Below are 20,173 nucleotides of genomic sequence, written 5' to 3'. Positions count from 1 at the left end.
AAGATGGTTAAGAAAATCTTAAAACTGCTAAACCTTGAACAACATCAAGTTGCTCATGGGATCTGACAACAAAAAGAAAAGACAACAAGAACAAAAATAAGCAAGTAGGACCAGATGAAACTAAGAAAATCAATAGAATGAAAAGACAACCTACATAATGAGAGAGAAAAACCTGCACATCATATAGCTGATGAGGGGCTAATATCCAAATGTATAAAGAACTCATCCAACTCAAAAACAAGCAAAAAAATATAATTTAAAAATGGGCAAAGGGTCTAAATATACATTTTCCCAAAGACAACAGACAAATGGCCAACAGGTACATGAAATGATGCTCAGATTCCCTAATCACGAGGGTAATGCAAATCAAAACCACAATGAGATCACCTCACACTTGTTAGAATGGCTATTATCCAAATACCAAGAAATAATGTTAGGATATGGAGAAAAGGGAACTCTTGTGCACTGTTGGTAGAAACACAAGTTGGTACAGCCACCACAGAATATAGTACAGAGGTTCCTCAAAAAATTAAAAATATAAGTACCATATGGTGTAGCAATTTTGTTTCTGTTGAAGCAAAGAAAATGAAAACACTAACTCAAAAAGATATATGTATCCCCAAGTTCATAGCAGCATTGTTTATAAAAGGCAAGCGATTAAACAAACTAAATTTCAATTGACGTATAAATGGATAAAGAAAATATATATATATATATAATGAGATTATTCAGCCATACAAAACAAAATCTTTCCATTTGCAACATGAATGGACCTTGAGGACATTAGAGTAAGTGAAATAAGTCTGAAAGACAAATACAGTATGATCACTTACATGTGGAATAAAAAAAAAAACACAGTTCATACATAGAGAACAGACTGACTGCCAAAGGACAGTGGAAGGGCAAGATGGGTGAAGAGAACGTATACTACATTTGAGAGTTGCTAAGACAGTAAATCTTAAAAGTTCTCATTACAAGAAAAAAACAGTTCCTATTAACTATGCATGCATGCTGATGACCTTAAGTAGACTTCTGTGTTGAAGTCTACTTCACATATTTATACACAATATATACAAGTATATTTCACAATATATACAAGTATCACCTGAACTATGTCAATTACATTTCAAATTATAGACAATTATACCTCAAATTATAGAGGATAAAAACCTCACTGTGCCTTAATTAGTGTCCTTAAAAGACATGTTTAAGAAAATAATTTGCACCTAGCATATAATAAATGCACAGCTTCTTTGAAAAAGTTTCCAGGCAACTGTCTAAATCAATAGAGTTAGTAAATAAATATTAACCCAGTAACCAAAAAGTACTGGGCAATGAGGTGGCATGAAAGTATAAAAGAAAATGATACCCCCTCAGGAAGTTTTAAGTTTTAGTCAGAAAGAAAAATAAAATTAAGTCCTCGTGAATGACCAAAAAGGCAGTGGACATACAGGAAAATTATAAGATCAGAGTATGCTATAATATGGCTTCCTTTGGGGCTCAGCCAGTAAAGAATCTGCCTGTAATGTGGGAGAACTGGGTTTGATCCCTGGGTTGGGAAGATCCCCTGGAGAAGGGAAAGGCTACCCACTCCAGTATTCTGGCCTGGAGAATTCCATGTCCATGGGGTTGCAAAGAGTCAGACACAACTGAGTGATTTTCACTTTCACTTTATGCTATAATAAGTCAAGGAGAAAGGAACTCATAAAGAAAGTTTTGCCTTGAAAGAGAATAATCCAAATTTTAACAAAGATGGCAAAAGTGAAGATAACATTCAAGACAAACAGGTATAGAGGCAATAATAAACACTGTGCTTGATGGAGCTAAGTCTAACCTACATTATTTCAGTGTGAGGAAGGTAGAAAATATTAATAATACACATAGGAAAGGTGAAGATATTATGGAGCTCCTTGAAAGCCACATAAAGTGTCTGGAATTGTCAAGTTATTTAAAATGGGATGATGGAGAGATTTATAAAGATGCTATTCTTTTCTGCATTAATTACCTCATATTTTTCATGATCAACATTCAATTTCTCACTAGGTAGCAAGGTTAAAGAGAATGAGCATCACATCATATTTACATATTATTACATCTCCTACATATAGCACAGAGCTATGTGTTCAAAGAGTTCAAAAATGCTGGTTGTTAGGTCATTTCAAAGAGGGCTAATGGGACCAAATCTAGGAACCCTTAATGCTGTGACCAAAGACTGAGTTCTTCATTGGATATTACAGTCACTCGATGGTGCTATGCTTTCCTCATGGAGATACAAGCCACTCACAGAGGATGAGATGGTTGGATGGCATCACCGACTCAATGGACATGAGTGTGAGCAAAATCTGGGGGATGGTGAAGGACAGGGAAGCCTGGTGTGCTGCAGTCCATGGGGTCACAAAGAGTCGGACACAACTGAGCAACTGAACAACAACAACAACAACATATGCACAGCTGGCAATTTGGGAAAGTAAATATAAATGTGAATGTCTTCCAAGTTTAAAAAAAAATACTGGCTACGTAAACAGAGAAAACTAAAAATTTTTAAGTCTTACTCTGTAATCAAATATAAAAAGTATCGCTCATCTTAGGTCACTACAAGAAACCCAGCTTAGCTTCCTTCCCTTCCTGGGTAGAGAGGAAAATAGAGTCTCTGACTCATGAAGGTAGGTCAGGAAATGGCAGGAGTACATCCTTCTAACATAGGTGAATACAAGGAAGCTGGGAGGCCAAATCAATGAGAACATTAATGTCCTCAGCTTTTTTACAGTAAAGAGTCAATCAATACTTTATAAAAGTGAGATATAATGCTCAGACCACTTGAAATATTTTATATACTCTCTTTTCTTAACCTTAGAGGAAATGCTGGGGATATAATTACCTCTCAAGTGAAAAGACAGCTATTTGAAATTCAGCAATTCTTTCTGTCTCACTAGGGTTTCTTTTTCTTTTCTATGAAATTCATTTGGAATTTTAAATGGAAACAATGATTCCATTTTTATAAACTATTTCCACATATCTATTCTTCTGTCTGTATATGCATAGAAAGACATCTAGAATGATTTTCCTCAATGTTGATAATGTCACTTTCAGAGTCAGAAGGAATTTCACTTATTATATTTAATTACCTGCATAGGTTAATTTCTTTATAATAAAGACAAATTATTTTTTGAAATGCAAAGAAAATTAAGATGATTCAATGACAGTCTGGTAGCTCAGAATAATAGTTCACATTGGGGATAAAAACTGGGGCATCCACTCGCATACAGATGTACTAAAAGGCAAAGGCATAAGTGAATGAACTAGGGGTAGAGTATAAAGGAAAAAAGTGGATTCAGGACCAAGCCTGAGTATTCTATCAATCAGAGGTTGCCTAGAAAATGAAGAGCAGAAACTGCAGCCATAGGAGTATGTGCTATCACAGAAGGTAACTCTCACATAGAAAGAAATGTCCCGTTATGTCAATGTCTTGCTTACAGCAAGATGAGAATATAGGATCCACTAGATTCATCAACGTAGAAGTTGCAAGTGACCTTGAGATGAACAGGATGTGCAGTTCTGACAGAGCTGTCCAAGTCAATGCCAAATCTTAAGTGGGCTGAGGAGTAAACAGAGGTGAGCAAGCGGGGACAGTTTGTACAGATATGTTTTGCTGCAAGAGTAAAAGAAATAGGACAGTGACTGCAGAGAGATGTGATATCAAGAGAAGTTTCTTTGTGCATGTGTTTTTGCTTCATTTCAGTATAAATTGGGACATATAAAGGCAAGTTTGCACACTGTTGATGTGGAAACAAAGAAGATAGGAGAGCTAATCAAAGGAGCAACCTTCTTGAGTATTAGTTATTTACAATATAAGATTTATAAGAAGACCTTGGCAAATAAAAATTCAGAAACTTAAATAGGATGTGATGCTACTGAAAGTGTAAATCCACATTTCCCTAAGCCCCAAATTAGCCTTATCTAAGTGCTGTGGAAAACCTAAAGAAATTGTATAAAATTTATCATTATGCTAGTCTAGATTTTTGAAGTAAGGGAAAAAAAATAAAGTGAATGGAAGAAGCAATGCTAAAGGAAGAAATCAAACACATTAATAAGATGATCTACTAAAGGGAATGGTACAATTAGAAACAAACCAAAAAACTGTGGGAGTAAGAAAAAAATGATACAGGCAAAAATCCCAAATACAAAGAAATGGGATTTATATAATACTAAGCTATGATTTAAATTATCACCATTGGACCTCAGTGACCAATGCTAGATGGAATCAGTAGAAAAACAAAAATAAACTAACTTGAGATGCATAACTTAAAAACATAACTGAGTATTCTAAGGATGGACTTTAAAATACAATGAAATAAACTTCCTGTCAAAGAAAAATTTGTTAAAAGGAACATAAAATTAAAATGTTAATTTTTCTTCAAAAAGTTGTTTGAATGCTGACATTATAAATAGCATATTACCTGGCAGCATCTAGAAGACTACAGAGATACTGAAAAAGTGAAGTTAAAATTTATTTCCTAAGCAAAAATCAAAAATAGTATAGGGCAAGTAGACAGATATAAAGAAACACTTGAAGTACTGCTACTCTATATCTATCACTAATATTTTTTATAGTGCTTTCTACATGTCAAGCACTGCTATGCCCTTCTAATTTTTCATATGTAAGTTTCAGGGTAACTCTATGAGGAAATATACAATTATCCTCCATTTTATAGATGGTAACTGAGATATCACTTTCATTTCAGTTTAGTCGCCCAGTCATGTCTGAATCTTTGCGACCCCATGGACTATAGCACGTGAGGTCTCCCTGTCCATCACCAACTCCCAAAGTTTACTCAAACTCATGTCCATCAGGTCGGTGATGCCATCCAACTATCTCATCCTCTGTCATCCCCTTTTCCTCCTGCCTTCAATCTTTCCCAGCATCAGGGTCTTTTCAAATGAGTCAGCTCTTCGCATCAGGTGGCCAAAGTATTGGAGTTTCAGCTTCAGCGTCAGTCTTTCCAATGAATATTCAGGACTGATTTCCTTTAGGATGCACTGATTGAATCTTTTTTGCAGTCCAAGAGATCTCACTTTACACAACTAGTAAACAGCAGGCAGTCTGACTCCATGTTGCTAACCACTATATAGATGGTTATTACATGTATCAACAATGGAATGGCAATTTGTTTTTTTCGTGTAGGAGAGAATGACTCCATTTAAACATTATAAGAAAGCACACACACACACATCAATATCCTCAGGAGCATTTCACTTCTTGAATTGCTTTTTACGTGACTTAAAATCCTACTGTTAAAAATTTAGCCAGAATACCAGAGAAAAATATTACCTCATAAAAGAAAGAAAACATACAGAAAAAAAATTCATTTAATGTATTAATAAGAAGAGGCCAAAATCTATGGTCTACAATTAAAAAACTCAGAAACATACTTGCTATGCAAAAGGAAGATCTACTGGTATGATTTCCCCAGAATTCCTCATCACTGCTTGCTATGTGATTATCTGATGCTATTCACAGAAAGTTAAAATTGAGTGTGAAAACACATTTTGAGATAAAGAGCGCACTACCCAACAAAGTATAATAGCTGTATCTTTTTTTTCTACTTTCTTTAAACTAGAAAGTCCAAAAATGAAGCTCAGCTATTAATGAATGTAATTTTTAAAAAAGGTTTAAGACTTATATACTACCATTAGAGAATTCTAATTTTAGAAAAGTAACTGCTTTACTTCTTAGGTAGAACATTCTCACTGACCTCCTCCACCATACTTGAAAAAGTTACTTTACTAGTCGAAAGGAAATCATGAACCTAAGAAAGTGAAAATTTCTTTAATTCAGCTACTTTTAAATGTTAAGGAGTATAAATTCAACCAGAAAATATTTAAACCTTGGGTTAAAGAGTATGATAAATATTGAGGAGCAAAATTTGGGCAATATATCATCCATTTCTGGGCCTCTTTTTAAAAAGACCATATTTTGGCAGGAATTCAACCTAATACTGACGGAGGAAAGAACAGGCCGAGCTGACTCCATCTTGAAAAAGAAGGAAACTCCATCTTGCACTTTCAGTGAACTTTGGACTATGTGCCTGATAGCCATGGGTATATACCTACTGCGGAAATGGCCTCCTGGACTGATAAACACCAGGTTCCATACCGAGATGTCCTGTCGCCAAAAAGAATGTAATAATCCCCTGTGTAGTCAGTCACCTCTGTCATCTTTATGGCACCCACTGGTGGAGGCTACAGTTTGTAACCAGCTGACCCTTCTGATTATGAATCATGGCTGTAACCTGACTGTATTTCCCTTTAACACTTTCCAGGCTAGGTTTAAGGAATTTGGGGATGTGGGCTTGAGCAGTACACTTAAGATATATAAGGTTTTCACAAAAGTCGGTCAGTTTCATTAGCTAGGAGGAGACTCTGCCTTGGGCCCGCAGGTGTAATAAACTGCACTCCATTATCTGCATTGTCCTTCTGAGTGAGTTTGTTTCCCGGAATGCGTGGCTACAACTGAAGAAGGAATTCATAGGGCCTGGACTCCATTTCAGGCCTGTCCATGCTGACCACACTCGGCCATCTCTCCAATGGACTCTGAATTCTGTGTTTAGTGTCTATGGAAACGACAACAAAAGGATAAGACCCCCTCCGGACAGGGGAATCTTGATCATATCCAGGTTACTCATCGCCTAAGAGAACACACACACTAATCACCCCTTCCTCCAGACAGGCCATTTTTCTGTACCTGTCGGAGTGTAACCTCGTGCTTATTGATTATGGGCTAATTGTTTAACTGTCTGAGCACATGGCACATGAGTGATGGGGTTATTGGGATTGTATTTACCCTTCCTTAGTTTATGTGAGTCTCAAGGAATTTGGGGTGGTGGGTTCGGACACGTACACATGGGGTATAAGAGATTTTCACAAATGCTGGATGGGGTCCTTGGCTAAGAGGAGACTCTGTCTTGGGCCCACCAGTGTAATAAACTGCACTCCACTATCTGCATTGTCCTTCTGAGTGAGTTGGGTTTCCCAGAACGTGTGGCTACAACACAACAATACCAATGCAGGGAAGCCCCAGTTGACTCCTGAGAAAACTGAATAGTACACAAAATGCCTCTAATAAATCAAGCAAAAGTGATAATAATACAGAACCTAAATGCAGCAAAGGCTATAATGTAAAAATCTAATGACTATAATTTACTCTGTAATATTACAGAAGACAAATTACCTTTAAACATGCTTTAAAAATTATTTTAAATAGTTTAAAATATTATATTATAAAATAATTTTAAATATTATAAAATATAATAAATATAAAATTTTAAAATATTATAAAAAGTTAAATATTATAAAATTATTTTAAATATTATAAATATATAGCACATGCTCAACTATTTTTATAACAGAAAACATCAAGTGAAATTCAGCATCTTACCTTAGACCAAAGATGTGTGATTGTTCGTAGTTGAATAAAGAACGAATCTTGGCTTCAGAATTCAAAATTATAAGTCTGTCAATAATATCCTATAAAACAGTCTTAGAGTTAGACTGTACTTGGTTGAAATCATTTAAAGAACATCAAACTGACAAATATTTAGATTTGTGCCTTACATGTGAATGTTCGGAGCTTTACATTTGAATGTAGAGAGCCATTTAAAAAAGGGATTTTTTAAAAAAAATTAATATCTGAGTCTCACCCCTAGAGACTCTAAATTAATTGGTCTGGGTGTGATATGGCCATTAAGATTTGTAAACATTCCTGAAATGAATCAAATGTTTAGCCAAAAAGGAGAATCATTAATTTATATCCCACTTTGGTACTGTGTGAGGGGCTTACTGTCACCAGTTAAATACTGTTTAACTGCTAAAAATGTAACTACTTTCAAAAACAAATTTGAACTCTACAAATGTGAAGCATGAACAGTGGATTTAGTTTTATCGGGAACTATTTGAGATTTTGTTAATAGATATCTTCTTCTCATGTAAATCAGTGGTTTACAACCCTGAACACAACCCTATGGAACTTGAAAAAGTAAACAGCTGCCCAGGCTCTACCCCAGAGCAATTACCTCACTACTCCTGAGGGTAGGATTCTGGCATTAACATCCTTGTAAAAGCTTCCCAAAGTTGTTGCAATGGGTAACCAGGTTTAAAAATCACTGATGCAGCGAGAACTTGATGCCTAGGTGTCATCAGCTGTTCCAAGCAATGACAATAAAAGCCCAACACAAAATTTTGAGCATTCTCTAAAAGGCTTTCTTTCTATAATGCCTGACTTTTGAGCATATCTTTGGATTTAGGCCTAAGAAATGTATTCATAGACAAATACCTTTCTCTCTCATTGCTCATTTTCCTGACCAACAAACTTGCTACATTCCATGAGTTTAAATTCAAGATACTTCTGTAACCAATATGGCAAAAGGAGGAAGGTTATACTAGGGAATAAAGTCACTTAATATTTCCTGAGGTCAATGTAGATAATAGTACAAACATATCAAATAACTTAAGAGGCCAGGAAATAAATCTGTAAGAAGGAGGAAATAATAAGACTTAAAAATCACATCTGAAAAATAATAAACAAGACACAGTAAATACAGGATTTTGAATAAACTTACAAACTGAAATGCTTACATGGAACACTTTGGCAGATCTTCAAGATATCCACAGATATCTTGAAAAATGTGTAAATAATATAAGCACAAGAATTTATAATCAGCAAATATTAAACTGCCTAACAATGAAGAAGGAAAGAACTGCTATCTTAAAGAATGTCATTGTTGTCTGCTTCTTAGCAAGTGTTGACTTAAAAATAGTCACAACCTTAAAGTTGAGAGTTATGTTTTATCCAATGCAAATTTTTAGGACTTAAGCTCAAGAGGCAACATCTCAAGAAACCCTGAGAAAACTGCTCTGGGGGGGGTAGGGGGGGGTATGAGTCAGGTTACATAGAAGTTTGCAACAAAAGGCTGGTAGTCTGAACATCTTTGTGAATTGAAGAAAACCAGATATCTCAAGTCAAGGAATTTAGCACTTTTCTATGTATGGGAAGATACAAGAGTCTGGGCTCACAGAAATCATTCCTTTTATTAGCATCTCAGCTATCCTAGGGCCAGTATCCTGAGTTCACATCCTGAGTTCTTTAGTGCTCACCACAGGGCGTGGCTGGAGCATAATGGCTGCCTGATCTCACTAAGCTATTTTTCTCCTTCCTGAGTGCCCTCAGGGCTCAAGAATTTGCCTTTGGAGGCCCAGAATCACTGATGCCTGTGACATCCTTGTTTACTGATACAGCAGGAAACACTCCATTTCTCACTAGACACTCCTTGTTTCAAAACCCTACTTGACACTTCATGACTCAAAAGTTTTAGCTCTGAATCTAAGTACTAGATACTTTAAGAATACAGGACAGAGAATGTATTTACAATAAGCTAACTGCAGCAATCTATCAATAATAATGCTTTTTTCAGAGAACAAATGTTACAGTAAATGAATTCTTCTTCAAAGAGGATTATACTGATGGATCACCACTTAGGGAAGAAAAGGAAACTCCTGAGAAGTCTGCCTTATAGAGAAATTCAATTCCTAAGCAAAATGGGTGTCAAGAAGGCAATGTTCCCTAAATTAAGCAGTAGCTTTCTAGTAACAAATTAGTGCAAGTAAGGCTTGGGACTCACAAAAAGGAGTGGGAAACTGTGTACTTTTTTTTTTTTTAAGCATATTGTCTAGCTTGAGAATACGTTAAATGACCAAGTAAGCCAGAATGGAACCAAGACTGGAAAAACAAAGAATATTCATGTTCTTTAAACCAATATATGTTTGAGGGCCTATTGTGTTTACAACTGTCCCAAAGCTATTTGATGCCTTTCACTTAAGAAAGGGCCAAGTAAAGGATAAAGAACACATCAACCATGATGCCAATATTTCCATATTGCATTATTACAAGTGGCTTGCAACTAGTTAGTCCATGAAAATCTATAAGCAAAATTCAGTCCATTAAAAGTCCTTCCTTGTACTTTTTCCAAGAAGGGAAAGTCTTAGTCCATTCTGGACACTATAATAAAATTCCATAGACTGGGTGGTTTAGAAACAACAGAAGTTTATTTCTCACATTTCTGGAGGCTGAGAAGTACAAGATCAAGTTGCCAGATTTTGTGTCTGATGAGGATCTACTTTCTAGCTCACAGACAGTCAGTTTTTGCTGTGTCCTCAGATGGCAGAAGGGGCAAGGGTCTTTTTTAAAAAAATTTTTTAAGACACTATTCACCCCTTACAGGGCTTCCCCTGTGGCTCATCTGGTAAGGAATCCACCTACAATGTGGGAGACCAGGGTAGAATCCCTTGATTAGGAAGATCCCCTGGAGAAAGGAATGGCTACCCACTCCAGTATTCTGGCCTGGAGAATTCCATGTACTGATAGATCATGAGGTCACAAAGAGTCAGACATGACTGAGCGACTTTTACTTCACTTCACTTCACCCCTTAAAGACCCCACCTCCAAATATCATCACACAGGGAATGAAGTTTCAATAAATGAATTTGGGAGTATACAAACATTCAGTCTATAGACAACAGGTAGATGAAAATGCCATTCTGATGGTGTGGTGAGTTGAATGGTAACTATCCCTGAAAAAGCATTTCTATGTTCTAATCCCAAAAATCTAATATTATTACCCTATTGAGAAAAAGGGTCTTTGCAGATGTCACTAAGAATTGAGATAAGATCATCTTGGATTAGGCAAGCAGGCCCTAAATCTAATGACTAGTGTTCTTGTAAGAAAAAGACAAAGGGATATTTAAAACAGAAGAGGAGAAAGCCTAAACCAAAAAATGTATACAATGAGCCTGGAATATCCTATCGAATAAATCAATAAAGAAAAATACCAAATAACAAAAGGAGTCAATAGACAAAGAATATTTTGACCATCAAAAGCAATAATGACTGCACTGAGTTGAAATACATGTGTAAAATCCAGAAGCTGATAATAACCATCATAAAACCTCCCTTTTACAGATTACTAGAATACAAATTCATTACTCTGCAAATTAAAATATCAAGCATTTATTTTGCTATTTCTGAAAGAACTGTATTTCAGGATTCCCTTTATTAAATAATTTCAGTTAAATATAAAAAAGAATGACAGACTAGTATCACCATTTCACATCTCTTAATGAAACAATCAGTATAACTCATGGCAAAAGTAGCCGAGTTTCTCCAGTAAGTTAACTGCATGGAAACAAAAAGGGGAAAATGTTTTAGAAAAAGACTGAAAAGGACGTAATGACTGAATGCAACATGTGGACCTTGTTTGGATCGTGACTTGAGAAACTGAAAAAAAACAAAGACATCTTGGACACAACAAAGGAAACTTCTATACAGACTACACTAGATAATAGATAATGTGAAGGAGCATGGACTGTGTATGGAGACAAACGGAATAAGGAAATAAACAGAATGACTGCATCTGGCTTTCACTTTCAAAGAATCATTGTGAGGTTAACTTACAAGCTAAGACTGAGAGAAAAAACAGTTAACATATCACTGGAGTAATCTAGACAAGAAACTAAGGTCTAAACTAAGGTAATCTTAATACAAATAGATAAAGCAAATATGATCAAGTCATGAAGGAGAGAAAAATTTATAAATAGTGAAAAATTACCATAAAGAGGAGTCAAAAATGACTTCCCAGTCTGTAGCTCATTCAACTATGGGAATGATAATGCCATATGCTGAGATAGAAAAATAAGAAATGGAATTGATTTAAGACAGAGAAAAACCATAATACTCAGTTGTGGACATGGTTAAATCTAAGATTTCTATGAGTTTTCCTAATGTCCATTATCTGGTAGAAATATGGGTATCTGGCAGTCAAGTAAGCAACACAGTTCAGAGAGTTGTCAATGTACAACCGAAGCCACAGAACTGGATGAAATGAACCTAAAGGTGCTGAACTGTGGTGTTGGAGAAGACTCTCGAGAGTCCCTTGGACTGTAGAGAGATCAAATACTTAGTCAATACTAAAGGAAATCAGTCCTGAATATTCAATGGAAGTACTGATGTTAAAGCTGAAACTCCCAATACTTTGGCCATCTGATGCGAAGAGATGACTCACTGGAAAAGACCCTGATTCTGGGAAGGATTGAAGTCAGGAGGAGAAGGGGATGACAGAAGATGAGATAGATGGCATCAGCGACTTGATGGACAAGAGTTTGAACAAGTTCCAGGAGTTGGTGATGGACAGGGAAGCCGGATGTGCTGCGGTCTATGGGGTCACAAAGAGTCAGACACAACTGAGTGACTGAACTGATTGAACCTAAAGGACATAAGACAGCAGAAGAGAAGTCCACAGAAGAGACCACAGAAGCCGTAAGAGAACTAGAAGTAGTGCCATAGCCACAGAAGAGAATGACAATGAGGAGGAATGAATCAAGTCCACTAAATGCCACAAGGTGGTAAATTAAGTTAAATATAGGGGAAGGTTCCACTGGATTAGGGAATTACATATTTATCAGTGACTTTTGGCAGAACAATTTCAGTAGTTGGTTAGGCAAGACTCCAGATTACAGTGACTTCTAGAGTTGATACAAGAGAAAGAAGTTGAGAATTCAAATATAGGCAATTTTTTCAAGATACTTTTTGGCAAAGAAAAAAAAAACTATAGGGTGATAGCTAAAAGACAACATAGATCAAGGGGGTTTTGTTTTTTGTTTTTTTTAATAAGAAGAGTTTATACTTGTTTAAATGATGACTGGAAGCAGTGATTCATTTACAGGGTTAAAATGTAGTGACATTAAGAAGATGGACTATCAAAACTACATGCAGTTAAGCATTTTAAGACTACATTAAAGACAAATCCTTTACTTAAGAGGACAGGTATTTTTGACTATGCACTGTAGCACATCCACAAAAACTTGAGAATAAACACCCAAGCCATTGCTCTAGATTAAATAATAGCACATCTGTACTAATATAATACTTGTGTTCCATAACAGATTTCAGTAAAGGCAATAATATTAGAAATACATTCAAAAACCATTCACTGGATTATCTACTATCCAGTTATTACTAGATGTAAATATGACCAAGATATTCTACTTGCTTTCAGGTCCTCACAGTGTAGTAGGGAAGACAGGCAGATAAATGGTTAATTATAAAACTACTTAAGAAGTGCCAAGATACAAGTAAGTATAAGCTAAAACTGGAACACTTCAAGAATATGAAAGTTTAAAGAGAAAAATATTTTATTTGTATTTCATTCATATAAATTATCAAAAAATTTCCAAAGCAGAGCAAATTCTTAAAAATAAAATGTTTAGGGTCACCAAGAATTAGAAGAATTCAAAATCTCAAAATGATATAAGGAACTCAACACACAGGACAAAGTGACCAGAAGATAAAATCAATGATTGAGATTTCAGAATTAAATGATTCCTTAATAATGCATATATACACTAATTTGTATTTAAATTAAATACAAATGGGTGCTTAATTCATAAACTTAACAAAAGATGGGGAACTAAATACACTTGAATGAATAAAATAAGTTAATTTTGAAATATGAATATAAAATAAGTTTCAAATCAAATAAATATGCATATACTGCCCTCATGGGGCAGTAATACACAGATCATTTAAAATATAAGCAGAAAACGTATTGGACTCTTTAGATACAATTTATTTCTAATTATCTTAGTCAATGAAGGAGCAATAATCATGTGACTAATAACATAAGTCACCTAAAAATAATTAATACACTAACTTTTATATATGCTGGATCTCTTCCCTATTTGGGAAACCTTTCAGTTCAGTCGCTTAGTCATGTCCAACTCTGAGATCCCATGGACTGCAGCACGCCAGGCTTCCCTGTCTATCACCAACTCCCGGAGCTTACTCAAACTCATGTTAACCTTGTTATTTCAATAGGTGCCACCATTTTAAGCCAGCCAGGATCAAAGATTCCATTTACAGATAATTTGGAAGCTAACATTCTATAGGTAAATAAATCAAATAGGTCTTTAAATGTGATTTATTATACTTTTTTTTTCCTGTTAAATTGCATTTTTACTACACATCTTAAAAAGTAGAACTATAACAGTGAAAGATTTTTAAAAAAGTGAAATATTAAAAGAAAATGACTTACAATAACACTTGTTGGGACTTCACGAAGAGAATATTCTGCTTTATTAGGAAGACTTTGATTGCCAACCAGCTCAAAAACAGCAGGATAAGATAACAGGTTCACCAGTGCTAGAAAAGACTAGGTGGGAAGAAAAAACACTGTTCAAATGGTTCATTTTTTTTCTCAATCACATCCACTGAAGAGTCATTAGTGCAAATGGGAGTTTTTAAAATAAGCCTAATCAACCCATATAACTGAAATATATGCTTCTATGATAAGTACAAAATAGTTAACAACAATAATCTATGTACTGACAATGTATAAAAACTATAAGAAAATGTAACTGAAGAGTTGGAAAATGTTTTAAAATATCACATATCTCTGACAGTTTAGTTCTGACAAAAATGAAATGATACATTTTTCTCATTCTTCACTTGTTATATCTGATGTGTAAGAAAAGATAATACTTCAGGGCTCTGGAGCAAGATAACAAAAATTCTATATATTACAGCACTCAGGTCACAAGGCTATCTTCAGCCTTTAACTGTTGATACATTCACTGGAAATTCAAGTAATCTATTAATAATTACAGTTAATTAGAAAAAGCTATGGCTTTTCCTATCAAAATCAGCTCATTTTTTTCATGCAAGTTTACCAAGTTAATCTCTCCATGAAAACTTTAAAGCTCCTGCTCTTCTCTCACTGACAAGAATCTGAATATTTTTCTCAGGCACAGTTCATTCTTTGGATGCAGTATGTAGTGGTTGCCCATTACTAAACATCAGATCTAAAGTCCTTAGCATGACTTTCAAGGCACTTTATTGACATTTTTCTCCTCTTCAGCCTCAAAAGCCTCGATTGCCATTAAGTTTCCTCAGCCTGAAGTCATCACTGCAGTCAATCAGATCTGTCTGCAGTCTCCTTCAAGTAACTGCCACATACACAAACTTTTCTTATCCTACTAAGGAGCTCCCTCTAGCCCTCCCATTGACTCACTACGTTACTTTAGAAGCTTTGCTCATTATTAGAGAAATGCAAATCAAAACTATGATGAGATATCATCTCATACTGGTCAGAATGGCCATCGTCAAAAAGTTTACAAACAATAAATGCTGGAGAGGGTGTGGAGAAAAGGGAACAGTCTTGCACTGTTGGTGGGAATGTAAATTGATATAGCCACTATGGAAGACAGTATGGAGACTCCTTAAAAAAACTAGGAATAAAGCCACTACAGGACCCAGCAATCCCACTACTAAGCATATACCCTGAGGAAACCAAAATTGAAAAAGACACATGTACCCCAAGGTTCACTGTGGCACTATTTACAATAGCTAGTATACGGAAGCAACCTAGATGTCCATTGACAAATCAATCAGTGAAGAAGCTGTGGTACATATATGCAATGGAATATTACTCAGCCATAAAAAGGAATTTATCTGAGTCAGTTCAAATGAAGTGGATGAACCTAGAGTCTATTAAACAGAGTGAAGTAAGTCAGAAAGAGAAAAACAAATATCATATACTAATATATGTATGGAATATAGAAATATGGTACTGATGCAATTATTTGCAGGGCAGCAATGGAGTCACAGACATAGAAAACAGGCTTATGGGCATGAGGGTGGGGGGCAGTGAGTAAGGAGAGGGTGGGATGCATGGAGAGAGTAACATGGAAACTTAACATTAATATATGTAAAATAGACAGCCAATGGGAATTTTCTGTATGCTCAGGGAACTCAAACCAGGGCTCTGTAACAACCTAACAGGGGTGGGATGGGGAGTGAAGGTTCAAAGGGAAGGGACATATGTATATCTATGGCTGATTCATGCTGATGTTTGGCAGAAACCAGCACAATTCTGTAAAACAATTATCCTTCGATTTAAAAATCAATAAATTTAAAAAAGGAAAGGAAAAAAAATTTTTCACAAAAATCAAAACACTGAGATAATTCAAAGAATAGTTTAATTCAATTTCTCATTTAATAGATGAGAAAACTTGAGGACCAGAGAAGTGAAGTGTCTTGGTCAAAAACACATAATCAAAAAATTGATAGCAGAACTAATTGCATTTTCTTATTTCCAGGCTAAGATTACTCACTACCAAATAAATAATCTTCAGACACTATTTAACAGTATCACCCTAGCTCCACAGTCCTGGCTGGTCAATAAAATTTTCTGTGGTGATGGAAATTTTATGTTCTAAACTGTATAATATGATAGTCACTAGCTACATGTGACTACAGATAAGCACTTAAGATATGATTAATGTAATTGAGACTGAATTTTTAATTTTAGTTTTAATTCAAACTTACATAGCTATGTAGGGCTATTGTTTAGCATACAGCAAAAGCAAAGCTATACAGAGAAGGAAGGAGAAACTGGACTAAAACTTTTAAATGAACCTCTTTATATATGGAAGCTACATAACTGTTTCCTAAAATTTAAAGGACAATAAAATTAAATCCCCCCAAAAAATAAAATCCACATATAAATGAAATCATATGGTATTTGTCTTTCTCCATCTGACTTTTTTCGCTTAGTATAATACTTTCTGTGTCCATTCATGTCACAAATGGCAAGATTTCATTTTATTCTATAGCTGAATAATATTTCATTCTATACCTGTATCACATTTTCTTTATCCATTCATACACTGGTGAATGTTCAGTTTCATAAATGAATGTTGAGTTTTGTCAAAAGCTCTCTCTGTATCTACTGAGATGATGTGATTTTTATCCTTCAATTATTAACGTAGAATATCACACCAACTAATTTGCAGATACTGAACCATCCTGAAACCCTGGGATAAATCCACTTCATCATGGTCTATGACCCTCTTAATGTATGGTTGAATTAGATTTGCTAGCATTTTATTGAGGATTTTTGCAACCACCTTCAGTGATACTGGCCTGTACTTTTTTTTTCTTCATAGTCTTTTGTTTCTGAATCAGGGTGATATGGGCCTCACAGACTGAATTCTGAAATATTCCTTCATCTCAAACTTGCAATAGTTTGAGAAGGAGAAGCATTAACTGTTTAAATATCTGATATAATTCACCTGTGAAGCCATCTGATCCTGGATTTTTGTCTGTTGGGAGTCTTTTAAAAATTACTGACTCAATTTCACTACTGGTCATCTCACTGTTCATATTTTGTATTCCTGATTCAATCTTAAAAGATGGGTAAAATCCTAGAAATATACAATGTCTTCTAGGTTGTGCACTTAATTGGCATATAATTGTCCATAGTAATATCATAATTTCTGTGATACTGGTTGTAACTTCTTTTTCATTTCCAATCTATTTGGGTCCTCTTTTTTTTTTGAGAAGTCTAGCTAAAGGTTTACTAATTTTGTTTATCTTTTCAAAAAATCAGCTCTTAGTTTTACTGATCTTTTCTGTTGGTTTTTCAGTCTTTATTTCTGTTTCAATTTTTATTATTTCTTTCCTTCTATTACATCTGGGTTTGTTCTTTTTCTGCTTTCACTTTTACTCTTTATTTCTGTTAGATTTTTATTATTTCTTTTTATTATTTCTTTCCTTCTATTAAATTTGGATTTGTTCTTTTTCTAGCTCCTTTAAGTCCACATTTATTGTTTTGTCTGATGTCTATGATGTTTACTAATTGAGAAAAATTATAGTATAAAATATAGTAGGTATATCATAAAAAAGGATGTCCTTACAAGACAATTCCCAAGGAACACGGGTATTTCTGTCTTTTATAAGTTTATTTTTAAAACACAAAGTTAGAAATCAAAGAAAGGACGGAAAGGACAAACTTAGGAAAGGCTGCTGGTTGTAACTGAATATAGATTAAAGTCTGGATGAAGTAATTTAAGAGATACTTAAAATCTATACGTTATTAGATAAATCATTTCTTACCTTTTGACAGCTTTGGTCAATAGGATCCACAGGAGTATATCTGGGATGGGTTACTCTAACATCATCTCTTCCACATTCCAGATTGGCCCATAATTCAGTTATAAGGGCATTAATAAACCCTAAGAAGAATTTGACATCATATTTATAGTATATTTCTTCTTTGGATTTTGGTGGAAAGATATAATTATCCTTCTGATGAGACTGTTCCACAATGACAAAAGACATACTTGAATCCTGTATAAGAAATAACCTCTAACCTTGGTAGAAATTAGAGCTGATATTGTTAATATATGCTTATGATAAAACTATGTAATGACTAAATTATGTAATGACTAAACTCTCATTATTATGAAACTATGTAATGACTAAACTCTCAAAACTATTCCCCTAGGGGACTGAATTTTGAGTCCCAGTTTTTAATCCTTTAGTCATAATCTCTCTCAGCATGTTTTCCTGGAAAAAAAAAAAGTTTACATGTTACTCTGCAAATGAGCTAACAGTGAAATGCACCCTGAAAGTCACAGTGTATATACATAAGGAAGGAGGTATCAGGAGGCACCGTAAGCAACTGAAGAGTGTACATGTGTTCTCTTTCTCTAATGTAACTATCCTTTTGTATTTCCATATGCTTACAACAGTTCTCTATTTCATACAATTTTTGCTTCTATACAGTCTTCAAATTTCCCTGAGTCAGATACTACATATCTAAATGAAAGTGACTATTGAGTTTGATTATCAAATTCCTTTATGAGGAATCAAAGCATATGGAAAAGTGTAAAACAGAACACCTAATCATAAAATCATTAATTTAGCAGGAACACATTAGAGCAGAATGGGTTTCTAGTATAATAAAATATATAGGCTTTGAAATTAAGACTGCTGCTGCTACTGCTAAGTCACTTCAGTTGTGTCCGACTGTGCAACCCCATAGATGGTAGCCCACCAGGCTCCCCCGTCCCTGGGATTCTCCAGGCAAGAACACTGGAGTGGGTTGCCATTTCCTTTTCCAATGCATGAAAGTGAAAAATGAAAGTAAAGTCGCTCAGTTGTGTCTGACTCTTCGCGACCCCATGGACTGCAGCCTACCAGCCTCCACCGTCCATGGGATTTTCCAGGCAAGAGTACTGGAGTGAGTTGCCATTGCCTTCTCCGGAAATCAAGACTATCAGGGTTCAAATTACTAATGTGCCAGCTTATTAAGTTATATAGCCTTGAATCTTTTGAATTCTAACAGCATCAGTTCCCAATGTGAAAACTGAATAAGTGCTATATTTGGAGGTTGCCGTAAAGTATAACATAGAGTTCTTAATGCAGTACCTAAGACATCATAGGAACTCAGGCAGTGTCAGTCTTCCTTCCTTTGTCCCATGAAAAACTGCATTTAATCCTTTCAAAGAAAGCTGGATACTATAAGGTTTAGGAGCTTAATGACTCGACCAACAGGGAAATCTGGGATTGAATCTAGTCTTCAAATGTTTCCTTTAATGTGCCCCTGAGTACCATAAATAATTTGGATTTTATTCTAAGTAAAGCAGTAAGTGGTTTGCTTAGGACAGCTTCTGCCAAGAAATATGTTTCATAATATAAGCAGTCCAAATAAGTTCAGCCGAAAAATACTTAAGATTTAGATACACCATAGAAAAATATTTTCATCTGAGGAGAGACTCAGTAGTAACCACTGAGATTATGATTCTTTACTTCTAAGGTTTAAATATAATCACAGCATCTCTATCAGTCTCTGGTGCAGGGTTCAGGTAACTTTACAATACATTAAAACTTCAATGTTTGAACACCTAAAAATCCAATCCATATTAGATAATACATGCCAACTATAAACTCCAGAAACAGTGGTGAAAATTAAGTGGGTGAGAATCTTTCAAGAAAAGAAGAGAAAAGGGACTAAGAAAATGATATGCATGTGTGACAACTATTATGACTGTAAATCTTGATTCATATATAAATCATTGAAACTGAACATTAAAGCATATCAGATGTAACTATACCAAGAAAAGATGATATACTTTTGATTTATAAAATGAAGGGTTCTTAAAGCCATCAGGTATATCTTAGTTTCGGTCATTATGTACCATTGTTCTGAGCAAAGAAAAAAATTGTATATATTTTACAGAAAAAAAAATTCCTAGTGGGATTTCATGGAAGAGAAAAGAAGGAAAT

The 20,173-nt window shown here is 35.0% G+C and overlaps 1 protein-coding gene and 1 non-coding gene across 7 annotated transcripts in view; one reads left to right on the top strand and one right to left on the bottom strand.

Moving 5' to 3' along the window:
• Positions 1-20,173, bottom strand: part of TBC1D32 (TBC1 domain family member 32) — a 187,722-nt gene that overhangs the window by 97,630 nt on the left and 69,919 nt on the right. For all 6 annotated transcript variants that reach the window (XR_011481887.1, XM_020887469.2, XM_070449893.1 and 3 more), the window contains 3 exons: positions 17,999-18,117; positions 14,139-14,255; positions 7,436-7,524 (listed from right to left, as the gene is read on the bottom strand). Coding sequence is in view for 5 of the 6 variants with exons in the window: in XM_020887469.2 (XP_020743128.2) it covers positions 7,436-7,524; positions 14,139-14,255; positions 17,999-18,117 (325 nt within the window). In the remaining variant the exon portion in view is untranslated. The remainder of the gene's footprint in view (positions 1-7,435; positions 7,525-14,138; positions 14,256-17,998; positions 18,118-20,173) is intronic.
• LOC139029757 (small nucleolar RNA SNORA25) lies at positions 2,151-2,277 on the top strand. The gene has a single exon (XR_011481959.1). It is a non-coding gene; the product is annotated as a small nucleolar RNA SNORA25 (small nucleolar RNA).

This window comes from Odocoileus virginianus, chromosome 19, assembly GCF_023699985.2.
Source record: "Odocoileus virginianus isolate 20LAN1187 ecotype Illinois chromosome 19, Ovbor_1.2, whole genome shotgun sequence".
Taxonomy (NCBI): Eukaryota; Metazoa; Chordata; class Mammalia; order Artiodactyla; family Cervidae; genus Odocoileus; species Odocoileus virginianus.
This window is presented reverse-complemented; position numbering and strand designations above follow the sequence as displayed.